The 18,965-nt window shown below is 40.3% G+C and overlaps 1 protein-coding gene across 5 annotated transcripts in view; it reads right to left on the reverse strand.

The window, feature by feature from the left end:
• JAK1 (Janus kinase 1) overlaps window positions 1-18,965 on the reverse strand; it is a 102,758-nt gene that overhangs the window by 10,307 nt on the left and 73,486 nt on the right. For all 5 annotated transcript variants that reach the window (XM_075002542.1, XM_075002539.1, XM_075002540.1 and 2 more), the window contains 10 exons: window positions 18,524-18,687; window positions 16,308-16,650; window positions 12,387-12,575; window positions 10,937-11,094; window positions 9,255-9,378; window positions 7,140-7,329; window positions 4,498-4,604; window positions 2,725-2,871; window positions 1,197-1,284; window positions 532-659 (listed from right to left, as the gene is read on the reverse strand). In XM_075002542.1, coding sequence (XP_074858643.1) covers window positions 532-659; window positions 1,197-1,284; window positions 2,725-2,871; window positions 4,498-4,604; window positions 7,140-7,329; window positions 9,255-9,378; window positions 10,937-11,094; window positions 12,387-12,575; window positions 16,308-16,650; window positions 18,524-18,687 — 1,638 coding nt within the window. The remainder of the gene's footprint in view (window positions 1-531; window positions 660-1,196; window positions 1,285-2,724; window positions 2,872-4,497; window positions 4,605-7,139; window positions 7,330-9,254; window positions 9,379-10,936; window positions 11,095-12,386; window positions 12,576-16,307; window positions 16,651-18,523; window positions 18,688-18,965) is intronic.

The raw sequence follows: 18,965 nt of genomic DNA on the forward strand, positions 1-18,965 counted from the left end.
AGGCCATGAAAGTATAGTTGCATGCATGGTTCAAGAGAGAGATACAAAGTATCAGAAATTGCAGGCTAAGCTCCAAAACAAAGCTTGGGAGAAATGCTTCTAGAGCACAAGAAAGGGAGAAAACTTCACACTTACATGACACTGATTTCAATGATATTTGTAAAAATGGGAAACAATCATCAGCCCTCTTTCTTGAGGAATGTAAATGAGGAACAGAGGCATTATGTGACTTGACAAAGTCACAGTAAATCAGTGGCAGAGATGGAGAGATGGACATTGTACTTGATTTGACATTAAACAGATACCCATCTGGGAGAGTTGGACATTATTTAAAATAATTTAATAAAAACAAGAAGGTGTGACTTACACCCCCCTACCACCTTGGCCACAAATATTCCTGGCTATTCTATTTAACAATACCCAGAAAACAAAAATTGTACTGACAGCTGTTGCACACTAATTTTGAAGTTAAAAAAAAATTATTTATTTTACAGGCAATATTGTCCCTCAGCTAGTGTGCTGCCTACTTACCAAGTAGCTTAATGCACTTGCCAACTGTTTGGCTACTTTGAATTTCCAGGGAGTTGTAAGAACATCACTTTTCCGGTGCATAAAGAGATCCAGTGGTCCAAATTCAACAAACTCTTCAACCATAATATCTACAAAAACAGAGTCATGACTTCAGTCTGTAGCAACAGTATTACGTCTGAAATAATCCAAAGGGCATAACATTCACGGAGAGCTGTGTCTGGAGCATCTCATGGCACCAGCGTGTGTCTGTATTAACGCTCTGACTCTAAGTGAATTCACTGCTTATGAAGAGCCCAGATGGCCACATAACAGTACAACATGTGCACTGACCCTCTGTATTGACTTGGGGGGTAACCTCTGCTGGCTGGCAAAACTACAATGAGTGGGCAGTCAATGCCTTGCCTGGTTTCCAAGGAAACCATTCATAAAAACACAGCCTGCAGATAGGTGCCATTAGGAGGAAAACACTGCTGGGAAACAGAGCAGAGGAAAAAGGTCCTCATTGCAATTCTCCCTCCACTTTTATTTGTATTGCAGTAGTGCCTCAGGCTCCCAGTCATGGACTAGGGTGGTGTTGTGCTAAGCACTGAACATAAAGACCAGCTCTTCCCTCAATGGCTTATGTCTTCACGAGAGCCACAGTTACCGATTCTAAACAAACTCACTTTCTACGTCGCGGACGCAGACCCCATGAAGGAAGACGATGTGTTTGTGGCAAATTTGCCTCATCATGCTTGCGGTCTCAAAAAATGCCTGTCAGAAAGTGAAATATTAACAGTGAATATCAGCATTTCAGGGCTACCCTACAGCAAGGCATGTACGGAAACAACAAAACGTGACATAAAATTATAAAATTCAGGAAAGACCCACGTGTCACTAGTAACGCACAGGATCAACAACAGGATGAGTGCTACATAAACACCGCTATAGCAAAATTGCAGTAGAAGTGCTATTGCTTAACATTTGTGTGTTGTGTCAACTCTTTAGCCAAGGTTGTCAAAGAGTCGTATCAGCCTGAAGCCTCACCACCCTCCTGTAAAGTAGCAGCTCCTCTTCACAAGGCGTAAACTGAGGCATGGAGCAGTTAAGTGACTTGCCTGGGGTTACACAGTGAACCACCCTTACTCATGTCTTTTTGAAGCTGAAAAGTCCTGGTCTTATTAATCTCTCATCATATGAAAGCTGCTCCATATCCCTCCCTAATCATTTTATTGCCCTTTTCTGAACCTTTTCCAATTCTAATATACCATTTTTGAGAGGAGGCGACCATATCTCCACACAGTATTCAAGATGCAGGCATATTTATACAGAAGCAATGTGATATTTTCTGTCTTATTATACACTCCTTTCTTAATGATTCCCAACGTTCTGTTTGCTGCACATTTAGTGGATTTTTTTGGGGAGTTATGATGCATCATGACTTCCACATCTCTCTTGAGCAGCAGCAGCTAATTTAGACCTCACCATTTTCTATGTATAGTTGGAATTTCCAAAGTATTAGAGTCGATCAACGCTGAATTTCATCTGCCATTTTGTTGCCCGCTCACCGAATTTTGGGGCACCTTTTTGAAGCTCTTTGCTGTCTGCTATGGACTTTACTATCTTTGAACAACTTTGCATCATCTGCAGATTTTGCCGCTTTGCTGATTACCCCTTTCTCCAGATCATGCATCAGTTTGTTGAATAGGATTGGTCCCAGTACAGATCCTTTGGGCACACCACTAGTTACTGTTCTCCATTCTAAAAAAACTGACCATTTTATTCCTACCTCTTCTTTCCTATCTGTTAAACAGTTAGCAATTCATGAAAGGCTCTTCCCTCTTATCCCATGACAGCTTAATTTACTTGAGTTATTGATGAGGGACCTTGTCAAAGGCTTTCTGAACAAATGGAAGACGACCCAAATTTAGACTGCTATCTCTAAGGTACTTACATGTCAAATCAGGTCCTGGATTTGTGACTTGTGAAAAAAATCTAACTTTTTATTGAGTTAAGGCTGATCTTTTCAGATGCATGAATATTGCCAGGGAATGTTAGGTAGCATCTTGCATGTAAAATGCTAGCATTAACTTTTCAACTTCCTCAGTTTTGAATGCAAACTCAATGTCACTTAAGTAATAAGAATCTGAACATGAATAATGTGGCACTGGCTACTTGTTTGTGCACTATAAATTGAAAAGAGGAAGAACTTGCCAAAGAAATGTCTCTGTGACTGGGGTCCAAGACCTTCAGGAGAACTTTCTTCTCTTTTTCATCCTGATACCCTTCATTCTCATCTGCCTTATAATTGAGAGTTCCAGAATAAATTTGTGTTCTTGTTCCTCTTCCAAGGTGTTCATCCTAAGATGTAATGCATAACAGAATTTTCAAACTAAGACATCAAACAGGTGTAAAGCTATAAAAATGCTTTAAAACCTGTCTTTGCAAATAATTACTCAAAATTTCTATTTCATTTACTTTAATAATATGCAGATCCCACCATTAGCAATATGTCACCAAAGAGAAACCAGTAATATTTTACAGTAAGTCCTAGCTTATTATTCTTCCGTCTGGTATTCTCCAAAAAGGGTATTTATCATCATGCTGAACTCTTTTACTATTAACAGGCTGTCAGGTATTAGATCTACATGAATACCAAATAACTTCTCCATGATTTAATGTCATTAGAATGAATATCAAATGAATTAATGATGACTAGCTTCTTATTTAACAGGATGACATTTGTGTCTTAAAGTGTTACCAAGAAACAGCACTAAGTAATATTTCAGTGTAACTCATTCGCAGGGATACTAGAAAAAAGGAGGACATTCCCCCTACAATTAACAGAGGATTCTACTTGGTTCTTTTGCAGAAACAAACTGTGCGTGCGTGCGTGCGTGCACACTGATTACAACCCTTTATATATAGACCATGGCCATACTAGAACAGACTCAATATTTAAGGCACAGGGAACCAAAAACAGTAGTCAAGGTGGACAAATCAGAAAAAAAATGATCAAGGTGAGCAAATCAGAGAGACCTAATAAAGTATTTTGTTAGTCTTTAAAGTGCTACTTGACTGCTTTTTTGTTTTGATAGTATATAGACTAGCACGGCTCCCTCTCTGTTACTTTATATATAATTTGACAGTCTACCACAATCTTCTGTGGTCCCTGATACAGCCTGAAATGTTCTCTTAAAAAAGGCATCTTCAGTAAAATTTTCCAAAGCATCCATGTGAAGTATAATGTGACTACACTGCAAAACAAAACAGCCTAAAGTCATGAGTCTCAGAGCCCAAAGTCAATGGATACGGTTCACGGTGTTAGTGGTAGCTGGCTACAAATAGCAGAGCTGATGTTCCTCCTCCAGCCGGACCTCCGGCAGGAATAACAATGACACGGCTATTTGTTGATCTGAGTTCTAAGGCTTTGAGCCACAAGAGGTTTTTCTAGCAGTATAGAAATATTGGTTTTAGTCACTTAAATCCCACTAACTTTCCGACAGACTTATGCTCCTGAACTCCTTTGTCATTTCTACTCCTAAATCACCTAAACACTCCCCTTGTTTCTTACTGGGCAAGATCTCAAGTCATGGGTGCAGTATTTCTCTACTGAATCAAGCCTTTAAAAATACAGGACCTTTACATGGTGAAATGGGTTAGAGTGTATGGGTGATAAGATTAAGATTTCTCCTAAAAAATATCAGTCTGGGCAATATGTTTTTCCCTTCCTGATTGAAAAACATGTACATGGGGTGTTTCTTTCCTGCCCATCACTGATAACATACTTGAGTTCACAGGGGGTAGCTTAACAGAGCCTTCAAAACGATAATGATTTTTTTTTAATTTGTTTTTTTTGGGGGCTGGGTTCTCTCATTGCTGAGATTTTTGACATTGTTATTGCTTAAGCATAAAGGCCTATCTTTCTTGTTCTACTTGCCAACTCTATGGATTAGCAAAGCAAATTGACATTCGGTAGGTACTTACCTGCTTAATTTCTTCTTTGAGAATTCGATGGAAACTCAGTTGACCGAGAGGGCAAACAGGATGCCATTCCTGACATTTCTTTGTTGCCACTAACAAGTTTGAGATTTCTGGAGAGTGGACAGGAGAGGGAGAAAAACGGGCTTTGATTAAGTTTATTTTTTAATCTTAAATTAGCAATGCCTCACTTCTAATAGTCACCCAATAGTGGGCTTCTCTCTTTCATATGCTATCTGCAAGCTAATATTCCCAGATAGTTTTAGGGAAAAAATCTTAAAATGTGATTACCTGGTCAGGTAACTTCTCCTAGCTATCACTTGGAAGAGAATCCAGTAAAAAACATCCACTTCTTAAAATCTCTGCATGATAACATTAGCCAATGTTGCTCTGTATTGTGCCACAGAAATTGCCAGTGCTCATTTCACTTAAAAAATACACAGGACACAAATGTGCCTGTTAGGGACTGACCTGCATTGAGGTTACTGCAACTCCACAATGCCTCAAGCAGAGTTCTGGGATGTGTTTTCGTGGTGTTTTCTGTGCCATCTGTCAGGTAATACAACCTGTGCTCCATGCTGAGGGCAGCCAGGTCTGCTGGCCTGAATGTAGGTGGTAGGAGAAAGCCATGGCTGCTCCCTTCCAGAGGTGGAAAATGTACCCCAAAAGTTACTTGAGTAAAAGTACTGGGAGCAGGGGCATACTTATATACAAGTCACCAGTGTCCTTCAGGAAAACTTCCTGAGTACAAACAATGTCAAGTCCTGTGGCACCTTACAGACCAAGAGATATTTTGGAGCGTAAGCTTTCGTGGACCAGGATCCACTTTATTAGCTGCAATGTCTGATGAAGCAGGTCTTTGCCCATGAAAGCTTATGCTTCAAAATACCTGTTAGTCTACAAGGTGCCACAAAACTTTTCATTGTTTTTGTCGATACAGACTAACCCAGCTACCCCTCTGATACTTAAGTACATATGCATGTCACATCTCTATTGTTCTCAAACATCTAGAAGTGAAAGCCACAGCACTTTTACTCAAGTAACTTTTGGGGTACTTTGTCCACTTCTGCTGCCTTCCCCTCTCCCATGAGAATGCCTTGCACTTCATGGAGCGCTAGCAGTCCCAATTCCCAGGGGGCAAAAACCGTGCCTTCATCTTGGGAACACACGAGGAATAAAGGCCTAGTTTATACCCTCCCTCTCCCTCATGCATCCATATAGGAAAAAAAAGCTACAGTCTGATCCGTAAGATGTACATATATATTCCATCTTCTTGCACTCTGTAGCAATAGTTCAATATCTGCAAGTACATGAACACCATGATATGGGCTTCTGATGTATGTGTCCCCTTTCTCAGTGCTGTTAGAGGGAATGGAACTGGCCTTGAGAGATGATTATGATTCTGCATTCTTACAATACTCTAGGAGGGTTATATAGACCTAAAACTGTAAAATGAAAAGAATTTTTCACCAACATGTGTGTCCAAACCTAAGGTTTTTTTTTTAAAGGCAGTAATTTGGTAGACTTGGAGATCCTGCCTCAGTGTGCAATCAACATTCCCATCAAGGTCAAAAGACAAAGTCACACACATAAACAGAGGAAATTCTGATATCAGTGGGCATCTTAGGTGAGCATGAGCATCAATAAAAATTGATCCTCCTATTATGATTACTGCAAATGCAGAAATACCTTCAGAATTAGTTTAATCTCTCAATGATCAAGACAATTTTTTTTAATTTAGTTTATGAAAGCACTGTCAGCATTACATAAACAGTGCAACATGCCTCTTGTACGTATGAATTGTATCTCTCAACTTCTCTCAAACTAAAAATACAGCTACTTTATCTTAGTTATTTCCCTCATTCTAACAGGAAACCATTATCTGATCAACAGGATCATACCACCTCCTTCATAAAGTTCATCTGCAAGTAATTTGTCCTTGCTCAGACAAAATTCCCACCAGCTTCAAAGTGTGTTATGCCTGAATAATGACTTCAGGATCTTCCCCTTTGTTTCTCTCTGTTTAATTATCATTACTAACACTTGATCTCAAGAACAAGTGATATTTAAACAAAAAGGTCATAATGTTACATTCCGCCCTGCACTCCTTCTTTGGTAAAGCAAAGAACACAAAAGATGGCAGCAGCCCTCCTTGGCTCATGCACCTTTTCTGGGGGCAGAGAGAAGCCCTCCAAATTATTACTTTTACAATAAAAGAGATATTTAAACACATGACTCACGATGAGTCAGCTCTGACTTTTTTAAACCTCGAAGAGTTATGTTAAAATTAGTCATCTACCATTGATACTACAAGACTGGTTATTTACATGCTGAAGGCAATATGCTACTTGCTTTTAAACCATGCACAAATTATGCTAATAACTAGCAACAGCCCTTGAGCATCCTGTGCTGAGATCACACAGTGCTCAAAGAACAATATGTTCACCTGTTCATAGTACTTGCAGTAATATGAAGTACATAAAGTCTATTTTAATCAGAGGGGCTTTTTCCCCCCTGAAACAACTAGGAAATTTTTAAATTTGTCCATCAAAAATTATTTTAAAAACACAGAACAAAATACAAAGTCCCCTTGTGGTCACAAATGCCTTCAGTTTCTCCAGAACAAAGGAGGAAGAGACAGTCACTACCTTTTGGTTTTGGCTGGCAGCATCTCTTCAGTGTAAAGCTTATGTTGTCCGTTCTAAGGGTTTGTCCCTTCAAATGATCCATCAGTTCTTTTAAAGATGGGAATAACTCATCTGGGCCATGAAGGAAGCAACCCTCTTTTGTCACCTCGATTGGGAAGTTCTTATATTGGACTGACTCATTTAACTTTTGCTATTTTAGGGGGAAAAAAGAGCAAAATATATAAATTATAAAAATGAAACAAAGTACATAAGAGCTGACAAGCACATCTGGGGCCAAATTCATCCCTGAGGAGAGTCCAAAGAAGCCAATGAAATTAAACAAGGGAATTAAACAAATTTAGAACCATAAATCTAAATATACCAACGCAAAGACCCAGCTTTTATGTGGCATTTATTAAAAACAAAGTGGACAATTGCCCTATGCCTTAATGGAGGAAACACTGTAATGAAGTCAATAAAGGGCTTTGCAGAATTTGGATTTATGTCTCAAGACATAAATCTTTCCTAAAATAACATTAAATCCACAAATGGTGGTCCAACTTACTATACATTAAACCGTTGATTTTACAGACCCCAATTTAGCAGACTTTGGGAACAATGGACCCTGTTTGTTCCAGAAGTTCACTTAACCGGAACCCATAAAATCCCAAATACTCACCCCGCCCCTTGCCGACGGATTTACTGCTGCAGAGCTGCTGCGAACTGGAGGAGCCACTGCCTCTTCCCCCAGAGGCGCCATGCACTCCTCCCACCAGGTGGGGCGCACCTGAGGGCAGATGGCACTTGTGTACATGCCCCACCCCTCGTAGGAGGAGTGCGTGGTGGCTCCAGCAGCGGCAGTTCCTCCAGGCAGTGGCGGTGGCTTTTGCTGATGCATGCAGCGGAACTCTCACTGCCGTAGCAGGGCCCCCAACCACAGAGGGGCCCCCAGCAGCGGTGAAGTTCCCACCACGGTGGGGCCTCCAGCAGCAGTGGCAAGCTCCAGCGGCTCCTCTAGTGGCAGTGAGTAGTGGGCATTTTTGGGGGGACAGGGGAGGGCAGGGAGAGCCAGGGGTGTGTGTCAGTAAACCCTCTAATTTAATGGACATCTGGGTTTAACGGACCCCCCCACATTAGTCCATTAAATCAAGGGTTTACTGTACTGCAGGATAGACTGTTCAATATGCTTTGTGAAAAGCCCTTTTCAATCTCAAACCTGAGTAAGTTCTCCACTTACAGTCTGTACCCTTGGACCACCTGTGCCTCTGGAATTTAACCCCTTATCTTTTAGGCTGAACTGCTGCATATTAGATCTCTGTGTGCGATTCTCCTTCAAGTCTCTACACTATGTGTACATTTGCAATAAGATTCTCACAGTTCCAAAACAAACCTCACAATGTCTCAATTTCCTCCCTCCCCTCCCCCCACACAAGGAAAATTACCATGAGCACCCACTTCTGTAAAATATGTTGATCTACAAATGTTGTATATATAGCGTTGTAGGTGTGTTGGTCCCAGGATATTAGAGAGAGAAGACTTCTCTCTTTTTGGGAGGGGTGTGAGGGTGGGCTGGTGAGAGAGACAAACTTTTGAGCTTACACAGAGCTCTTCTTCAGGTCTGGGAAATTTCAGAAAGAGACAGCTTAAAGACGCCATAGAACAGATTGTTTAGCATAAATAGTTAATGTAAGGGGCCATTCAACCCAGTGAACACCACTCCAGTCACAGGGGTGAAGGGGAGACAGACAAACTACTCCCATCTAATGTCCCTATTTCAGGTCCAGAAAACCACCTAAAGAAACATTCTGAAAAGAGTGAGGAACTCTGACAGTGATGCCATTTTCTGCAGCACTCTAAGCACATATTTAATCCAACAAAAGCATCATTTTGGATCTGTCATTCACAAACCTTTCTGCTTGGGAGTCCCAGTGGGAATTCTGCATAAATGGAACCAGTCTCACAGAGACACCAAAAGTAGCCAAGGGGATTTAACCTGAGAGTAAGTATGTGGCCATATGGAGACACATATTTAGAGTCAGATAGGGTAATATGCACTAAGCTGTCGACATGTATATGGATCCTGGGGAGTTTGTAGTCTTTACCTGACTCCATTGCATGTGATGTGTCCCAACATACCTTTGAGATTTCAGGACATGTCACTGTCATGAGAATGTGATTGAAGTCTGTACAGCTCCACCTCAGTACATACATCCCCTCCTCATTCCCTTCTTGTCTCAATTTGTTGATGGCATACTCTGTGCTGAAACAGTTAATACAAGAATGAGGATAACTGGCATAGGAGTAACTACATTCCAAAACTATTTTAATCAAATGTCCTTTTGAAAGTCCCAATGTATAATGCAGTTGCTCGTTCTTGTTCCAAAGAGTTATGCTAACAAAACATACTTTATACTGTATGCATACGTGCATAGCTTAATTTGTTGCCAAGCTTCCAGATACGCATGCAGGTAATACCTTTGCTTCCTGTTTGTTGCACCTTCAAAGTTTTGAAAAACGACGCCTGTCTGCAAATACAGCTGCCGTTATATTTTCAAATGTAGTTATAACCTATTGCAAGTGATGTGCACACATTACAGGCTGCTATGGACACTATTTTTATTCTTCAATAAACGTATGCTTTTTGACTGGCAAAGTAAGAGGAAAAAAAACAATGCGATGGCAACAACAACAACAACAACAACAAAAAGGAAGAAATGTGATAATTCCTTCAACTACAGTAAAAATGAGAAAAATTCAGGTTGAATCTCTCTAGTCTGGTACCCTCAGGACCTGACCAGTGTTGAATGAGAGAATTTGCTGGACCACAGAATGTCACTTATGTCTAGCAGCATTACCGACACTTCCATTGCTTACTGGGCTCTGAGAAGACATTTGGGGGTAAATTACAACTAAATAACAACACAGAACACTGAGAGCCAGGACTGATGCCTGTAAACAGTTTTATGGGCCCACGCATCTGATTAGCAGAGTTCCTTCCCACAGTGAACACAGACAGCAGCAAGTGTTTCTACAAGTGGTACAAAATTTACTCTGTAGATGGATGGAAAAAATGAGAGGGCGCACTGGTCCAGAAAATCAGTACCCAGTTACCCCATGTAGTCAATGGCAAAGCTAGAAATAGAAGCCAGGAAGATGTGGTTAGTTTGGATAGGGAGTCGGGATTCCTGGGTTTACAGTTTAAAATAATTTTAGATTACATAAAATAGCACAAAAAATGAAAGTACAGCTACATGACAGAACACTGTGTGTATGTCACTTGCAATGACCTGTAGAAATATGAAAACAAAATGGCTCCCATCTCTGCAGCAGAACTCTTGAAAATGTAGATGACCTGAATGCAGAAGATAAAGGCACTGTGAGCGTAATATTTACAAGCACTCAGCAGTCGCCTTATTCTGCTCCACTTGAAGGTGCTGGGAACATTGACATTTTATTGTTCGCTTCGATAACAGAAGAGTTAGCCAGAAGTCAGTGCTTCTGAAAATCCATCCTATAGTCTCAGTTTGGTGGTGGATGGGTTTTTGTTTGTTTTATTTTTTTTGTTTTGGGGTTTTTTTTTTTGAGCCAGATGCTATTTTCAATCTCTTCCGTCTCAGCAACATTTTAACAAAGAATCTCAGACTGAACATATGCTGTTTCCACATCAATTATGTCATCCTACACGCACCTGCTAGCAACCCCCACTAATCAAGAACCGTCCTAAATTTCTCTAATTTCCTCAGTTAATTTGGGGCCCTGCTATAGTCCTAATGGGCCTAAACATCTACAACAATCAAGACAAATGCATTTAAACTAACCAAATGGGACCATGGCAGCCATTTTTTATGTTGTGCACTATCAAAGGTGGAGCTACATCCGTGCAGAGATAGAGGTGGGCATCTGCAGTAAGTCTGAAGTATCCATCTACTAAAGATGCAAATGACAAGGCCTCCTCATGAGAAGAAAGTTTCAGTTCCTAGAACAAAGAAGATATTTTAGTCAAGAACTATAGCAATTGGGTTAAAAAAAGAATCAATAAAAGGAGGGAAGGAGAGGGTTAGAATCTGGGAATTCACATATGTACTGTTTTCCCACAGGATTTTTCAAACAGGAGGGCAAAATGTTATCCAAGTGCCTGGGGCACAAGGACATATTTAAGAGCACAACACTGATAGTCATACATCACCAGCAGTTAGCACGTGTGAGCAGACGTTTTCACTGAATGGTGGGCTACATGAATACCCTAGCTCAGGGGTCTGAAACCTATGGCTCCAGAGCCACATGCAGCTCTTTAAGGACTTCTTTGTGGCTCCTGATAGTATAATTGCAAATTCAAAAACAAAAACAAAAAACAAAACAAACTCCTAATTATTTCCAATAAACGGAGAATGTCTAAAAGCCCAGTAATGAACAACTCATATCTAAATAGCAAACGATGTGTGCTCTCAAAACTCTGGATAACTCCCCCCCTTTAATATGTGCTGTATATCATGGGATACGTTACTGTATCTGTGTTTTGATTGTGTTGCTATGAAAATCTTATTCACATGCACTGCGGTTCTTGAATTACAGAGTTTTTACCAAATTCTAAAAAAAAGTCTCTTCTTGCTATTTTGGTTGCTGACTGCTGCCCTAGCTCTCCAGCGAGATCCACAAGTGCAAAGTCTGGCACCCACATGGGTCTCTCTGCATTAAAAGAATGAGCATGTGAGAGGGCCAAACTGGATTTAGAATCACACATTTCGGTAACTGTTTTCCAAATTCTGGCATCTAAAACAAGCCTCAGGATGAGGAAAAGGTCAGTGCACTCACATCGAAAAATGTCACTAATCCTACACTTACTAACGTTCTTTGCCTGCCTCGCCCCACTGGAGCTTTCTCTTGGTCTCCTATTCCTCCGTGCTCATTGCAGTTTCTCTTCTTCCTTCACACTGCTTTTATTCCACCAAGATACATGCTATCTCACAGACAGCTATGAAGCGTGGGGCGGCGTTTACCACATATTGAGAGCTTGGACAGGGATAACAATAAGTATAGTGTGCAGACTGACACATACACAGCTTTGAAGAAGCAAGCTGTTGATGGATTTCTTCTTCAAAACAGAGTGCTCATCTTTTTGAAAGCACAAACAGTTGACATTACAATGTTTGTTACCCATTAGATAATTAAAAGAAGCAATGATCTTAATGGTACTGTCTCTCTCCAGCAATACTGTCTCATTAGCTTACCCTTCCACTGGAAAAGAGCTCACTGCAGCTAAGTCCTTACCATCTTTTCGTGGTTTTGTTTGTTTATATTGACTGTGGACTCCTTTATGACAAGGAGTGTGATTTCGGGAAAATATGAAAAATTGTTCCATTCCTCTCGGCTTTTGTTTTTTTCTTCATCTTTTTTGTTTTTACTCTCTGATTTTTTCCTCTTTAATTTATGAAGTTTCTCTCTCTCAGGCTGTACAATCTGCAAAAATTTTGGAATGAAAGTACCAGATCAAAACACATTTTCATGACAATTAATAGGTAGATTTTTCAAATCACTGCCCTCAAAATTAATACATCAGTCATGTCTTATGTGTATTTTATAAAGACAGTAATTCTCAAAAAGGATATTTAGTGAAGCACAGGCAAATAATTCATACATTCTAGCTACATCTACACGACAGAGTTATTTTTAGATAAAACTGGGATTCAGAGAGTGTCTACACACAAAATGCATTTTGTCAACAGAAACTGTTGACAAAAAGCTGTGTAGACATTTGGGAGGCCTTTTTGTCGACAGAGCAGATCAAAGGATCGATCCGCTTTTATGTATAGACGTGATCTGTTGACAGAAGTTTTGTCAGAACACCCCTTCCTTCTAACAGTAACTTCTGTAGACAGATGCTTCTAGTATAAACACAGCCTCTGGACTGTGGAAACAGCAATGATTCCATATTTGGGTGCCAGAATCCCAAGTCTGTTATTTACATCAGAGTTCATTAAAGAGTGTCATATGCGGGCATCAACATCACTGTGAAAGGTATATATAAAGATGCTATGCAAGGAGTCATGTAAGTATGCTGGAAAGTATATTCTTAAGGAAAGCATATTCTTAAGGTCTGTATAAAAGGACTGGCTAACAACAAAGGTGAAAAATAGATTTTCTGTCAGACATGAAATGTTCATCTAGCTGGCTGTTTACCTGTAAAGTTTGTATTATATATTTCACAATGGTCTCCTCTCACACATCTGACTCAAATGCTAACAGAGTTGTGAAAACTTCACAAAGAACAGTAACAGGAAGAAGCAAGCAGCATGACTGAAAATGCTGGAGTAAACTCTGTGTGAGATTATGCTTCTTTAGACAGGAGCTTAACCTGTGAGGTTAGCCTCTAGAAAAAAATGTTTATGAATTTGTTTCATATGCAGTCATTTGTTCCCATCTCTTACAACTAGGTTTTTATTTCAATCTCTATTCTTTCTTAAATACTCCAAGTTTTATAATTGCATTCACATGCTGTGTGTCATATAGGGGCAATAGTTTAAGATAAAACTAATAAATTGGGCTTCACTGTTCCTCTGAGAACAGGGGTCTGGGATCTCTGTATGTATCTTGTGACCAGGGCCTAGATACATACAGGAGGATACACAGAAAGGACTATATGGCTGGGGTTCTTCTTTTGTCAACCTGCAAGCCAAAGGTTGGGCTGTGTAACCAAGAATAGAGTACTTCAGTGGCTGGCAGGCTGGTTGTGCTAGGGACTTAAATATCCAGCTGCTAGGGGCAAGACTCCTTACAGTGCAGTCTGGGATAACAAGGTGATTCAAGCTTTGGTGCCAGGAGACGGGTCACACATTCTAAATAGTTGTGAGCCAACAATTAATTGTGTGACCTTTGGCATGTCAGTTAACCTTCCTCTTTCTGTTCCTCCATCAATATGACAGGGATAATGCTATCTATAATGCTATCTATCTAATCTCTGTTGCCCTTAAGTGCTATAAAATGTCTGCAAGGTCATTAACAAATACCACAAAAATTCAGTTAAAAACTCAACAGCCACACTCTCTTCTTGAAGCATGAGCTCCCCATTGATACCTGTATTCCTTGTGAAAGCTGCAGGTAGCATACACACATATAAAATAACTCTATAAAAAATCTTTTGAAAGGTCATCACTAATCCAACTTGCTTATTATGTCATTGACAGGCTCTCTAGCTAGTAATTAAGTAAAGGTTTTGCATGGTTTACTTGCCAAGATGAAGGAGCATATGCTCTGCACTCCTGCATGTGCATCTTCCCGTAAAAAACATAACTCTATTTATCATCGTGGTTGTAGTTCCCAGACTGTGCCAAGCGCTTTCCAAACCCAAAGGACAGGCCAAAATACAGACCTACAAGACAGACTGCTCTAGTCCTCTGTTCTCCATTGGACCTGGTTTTGGCTCAACTATGAATCTTTGTGAGGATGTAGGACACGTTCTTTTGAAAGGTGACCTTATTTATGAATGTGGATAAAGTGAACTGCATTTTAAATACAGTTGATTTCTGGAACTTAATTTACTGTTTGATTCTTTTTCATACATGTGCTTGAAGAGAAAAAAGTTTCATTGCTTGGACAAGCACAGAATATCTGCTTTTGACAGCCTACAGAACAGTGTCTGGTTTGGCTGATTTGGTGCCGGTATTAATTTTCATGGTGACTTCTAGCACTCAAAACAGCAAAGAACTAGTGCTGACCTAAAGCAGGCTTTCTTCCACTTTCCTAGTCCAATTCTGCTACAGACCTACCACACCTGTCCTTTCCAAATCGGTAATGATCTCATCTGGTCCGAAAGCTACTAATGGCTCAAACCACAAGGAGATTTTAAAATACAGAAAAATGTTTTGGCGATCACTGAATTTTTTTCACTTATGATCTAAATCACATTACAACAAAATTTTTCTAGAGTTAAAAGTTAGTAATTTTCCACTTGCAAAGGATTACAGGTTGAATCTCTCAGGTTCCAAGGGTGCCCGACTAATCTGGTGCCAAACATAAGAATTTGCCAAACCACGGGAGGTCAATCTTGTCTAGCAGCATTACCAACACTTTCACTACTTACTGGACTCTTAAGAGACACACAGGGATAAATTAAAGCTAAATAATAGCACAGAACTCCTGAGAGCAAGGCCTAGTAGCCGCAAACAATCTTTACAGGACCATGGACAACTAAGCCATACCGACGATAGGTGGACATCCAAGCTGCGTCTACACGTGCACGCTACTTCGAAGTAGCGGCAGTAACTTCGAAATAGCGCCCGTCACGTCTACACGTGTTGGGCGCTATTTCGAAGTTGAAATCGACGTTAGGCGGCGAGACGTCGAAGTCGCTAACCCCATGAGGGGATGGGAATAGCGCCCTACTTCGACGTTCAACATCGAAGTAGGGACGTGTAGACGATCTGCGTCCCGCAACATCGAAATAGCGGGGTCCTCCATGGCGGCCATCAGCTGGGGGGTTGAGAGATACTCTCTCTCCAGCCCTTGCGGGGCTCTGTGGTCACCGTGGGCAGCAGCCCTTAGCCCAGGGCTTCTGGCTGCTGCTGCTGCAGCTGGGGGTCCGTGCTGCATATACAGGGTCTGCAACTAGTTGTTGGCTCTGTGTATCTCGCACTGTTTAATGAAAGTGTGTCTGGGAGGGGCCCTTTAAGGGAGCGACTTGCTGTTGAGTCCGCCCCGTGACCCTGTCTGCAGCTGTGCCTGGCTCCCTTATTTCGATGTGTGCTACTTTGGCGTGTAGACGTTCCCTCGCTGTGCCTATTTCGATGTTGGGCTGAGCAACGTCGAAGTTGAACATCGACGTTGCCAGCCCTGGAGGACGTGTAGACGTTATTCATCGAAATAGCCTATTTCGATGTCGCAACATCGAAATAAGCTATTTCGAAGTTGGGTGCACGTGTAGACGTAGCCCCAGAGAACTAAAATCATGCTAGACCCCAGACGTTCCCAGACAAGAGTTTGCTGGAAGAAAGATGTTCAACCTGAACTGAGTTTTGCTAACCATTTAAAAGGAATGTCATGAATCCTAAACAAACCAAAGAGTCTGAAATTGAAACTCCTCACTTAACTCCTTTTCTAAACAAGATTCAAGTTTTTTTGTTTGGTTTTTTTTTTTTTTTTTTTTGGCAGCCCTAAATTAGTCCTTAGTCTTTTCTCCTGTGAATGGACACTCACACTTGGTTTGCGCCTCCACTGTATTCCATTGTTTCCTGTCACCATCACTTCATACTGTGGGATAATACCATTGTCTCCAATATTAAATCCGTGTTTTTCATTTTCTGTTGAAATCTGCAGTGATGAAGTCTCAAAAATTTCTGCTCCATAATGTTTAGTTAAAGTCTCCATTGTTGATAAGTACTTAACCTTCAGATCATGCGGGGAGACACTGCTCTCGCAAATGGTTTTATTATTAAACTCCTTTAGGAAATCCTTGAAAACATTGTTTATCCGAATTCTCGTTAAGATATTCCTTTGTCTGATGGTCTTGTTCAAAGTTTCAGGAATATAACGTTTGTAACTGGAAAAAATATGGAACATTAATATTGGTAACCCAATTTTCTGTTCTAAAACTGTAGTATGGTTTACTGAAAAAATAAATTACTGAAAACATGAGAGCTACATCTACACTGCATTCCCCTTCTGGAGGAGGAATGCAAATGAGGGAGATTGAAAATGCAAATGAAGTGCTGATTTACAAGTCTCACGAGATCATGTTTCTGGAAGAGGTATTTCCAAAGACAAAAACCAGCTGTGTAGAAAGGGTTTCTTTGGGGGAAAAAAACCAAACATTTTCCAAAGAACCCTTCTTCCTATTTTGTTACAGAAAGAAGGGTTCTTTCAAAAATGCTTCCCTTCCCTCTCCCCCCTCCCCCCCCCGCCAAAAGGAACCCTGTCTACATGGCTGTTTTCATTTTCAGAAAAGCCTCTTCCAGAAATGCGATTGCATGAGATTACGCAAATGAAGTGTGAGATTCATAAATCAACGCTTCATTTGCGCTTTCAAATCTCCCTCATTTGCATTCCTCCTCCAAAAGGGGAACATAGAGTAGACACATCCATGCAGAGTTCCATAGTACATTTAATAGCAGTACCACAAAAAGTTTCATAGCACATTATATAATTGCCTAGTTTTTATATCTGACATATATACAGCCAATAAGTAAACTTAACTGAAAACCTTATTTTGATGTAGTCAAATGTATGGATCAATCTCACCAAGACACATAACAACAAAGCATTTATTGGACAGTTAGTGAAGTATTTTAGATGACTTTTTTCAGTACTTTTAGGCAATAAAAAAAATTCTGAGCTGGGTGCCTGAAGTTACCAAATGCATCAAGAGGAATGGTGGGTATTCAGCACCTTTGGGTGCGTAAATATGGCCTTGCACTCTTGAGAATTTTGGTCTTAGCCTTTGAAAAGTTTACATTTACTTGAGCAATAAACTAACATTATAACCACCCACATATAACACAGTAACAGAGAAGTAGCCATGTTAATCTGTATTCTAACAAAACAAACCAGCAGTCATGTAGTATTTTAAAGACTAACAAAATAATTTAGTAAGTGATGAGCTTTCATTGAACAGACCCACTTCTTCAGATCTATAGCATTTCCAGTACAGACTGACAGTTATATAGCACAGAGATCCAAAAAAACTGAAATAAAAATTGACAAATCAGATACACAGAACTGAAGGGGTGGGGGTAAGGTGTATGAGATACTACATGTCTGGCCTGAGATCATTACGAATACCAAAGGCAGGCAAATCTGGTGGCTGACCTGCGTAACTTGACATGACTGCTGGTTTGTTTGGTTTTTTTACAAAAAGCACAGTTACAGTTTTAATCAAGTAAAGGTATTTATACTGCAAAATGTGCAAAATTAAAACCACAATACCCCATTAACTAACACGTAGAGGTGAGAAAAGCAAATTGTATCTTGACGACAGTACATGAAACTAGCAAATTACTAAAATAGATTTAAAGGTTATTTTATTCAACTTGCCAGCTGGCAGACTAAAAAGAACAGCTGTTACTAGTTAATAAAGTTACCTCTTGTGAATCATCTATTGCTATAACAAACTGATACACTCAAGTTATATAAATTCCATCAATATTAAAGACTTCATGATTGTCTTTTATGCTGTGGCCTCATAAAACTCACTGTAACCAGCAGGTAACAGAATTCAAAAATATCTAATTACGGATCCTCACCACAACAGTTAAAAGAGATTTGGTTTTAGCAGTAGTAACATCAGAGCTTACGTCCTTAGATGGATCAGCTGCTAAAGGGCACCATGTCCACACAAATTTCAGCAGGTCCAACGTTCTACCCAGAAGAGTGTAGTAGTAGTATGCACAGTATTGAGCATAGTTATCCTGACTAACCTGATATCCTTGGGAAGATCTGGCAGCTTTATGCTTTTTTTGATGGCATAGTGAGAGATTGCGAGGACAGCCATTCCCAGACATTCATTTTCAATTTCATGAACCTCCTGATCACTTTTAGGGTCTCGAACTGGTGCTAGGCACTTCACCAAATCATACTGTCCCTTAATGTGAAGCAAAGAAAAAATTGCTTTAAAAAGTTTGCAGCAGTCTATCTTTTGCATACTGCCACAACCAGCAAAATCGTAGCCATACACAAGCAGCAGCACAGCCTTCCAAAATCCTGTCTTCTCTTGGACCCAGACATCTAAAATGGAATAAAGATGCATCCACACCACACTCACAGTACAAGTTTCTTTTAAAATCTTCACCTTAAGACTAAGCAACCACAATGGCACCTAAAACTTCCCCCGCACTCCCTGTCCCCATGACAAGTTCTGTA

The sequence above is a fragment of the Carettochelys insculpta genome, chromosome 9 (assembly GCF_033958435.1).
Source record: "Carettochelys insculpta isolate YL-2023 chromosome 9, ASM3395843v1, whole genome shotgun sequence".
NCBI classification, from domain to species: Eukaryota; Metazoa; Chordata; order Testudines; family Carettochelyidae; genus Carettochelys; species Carettochelys insculpta.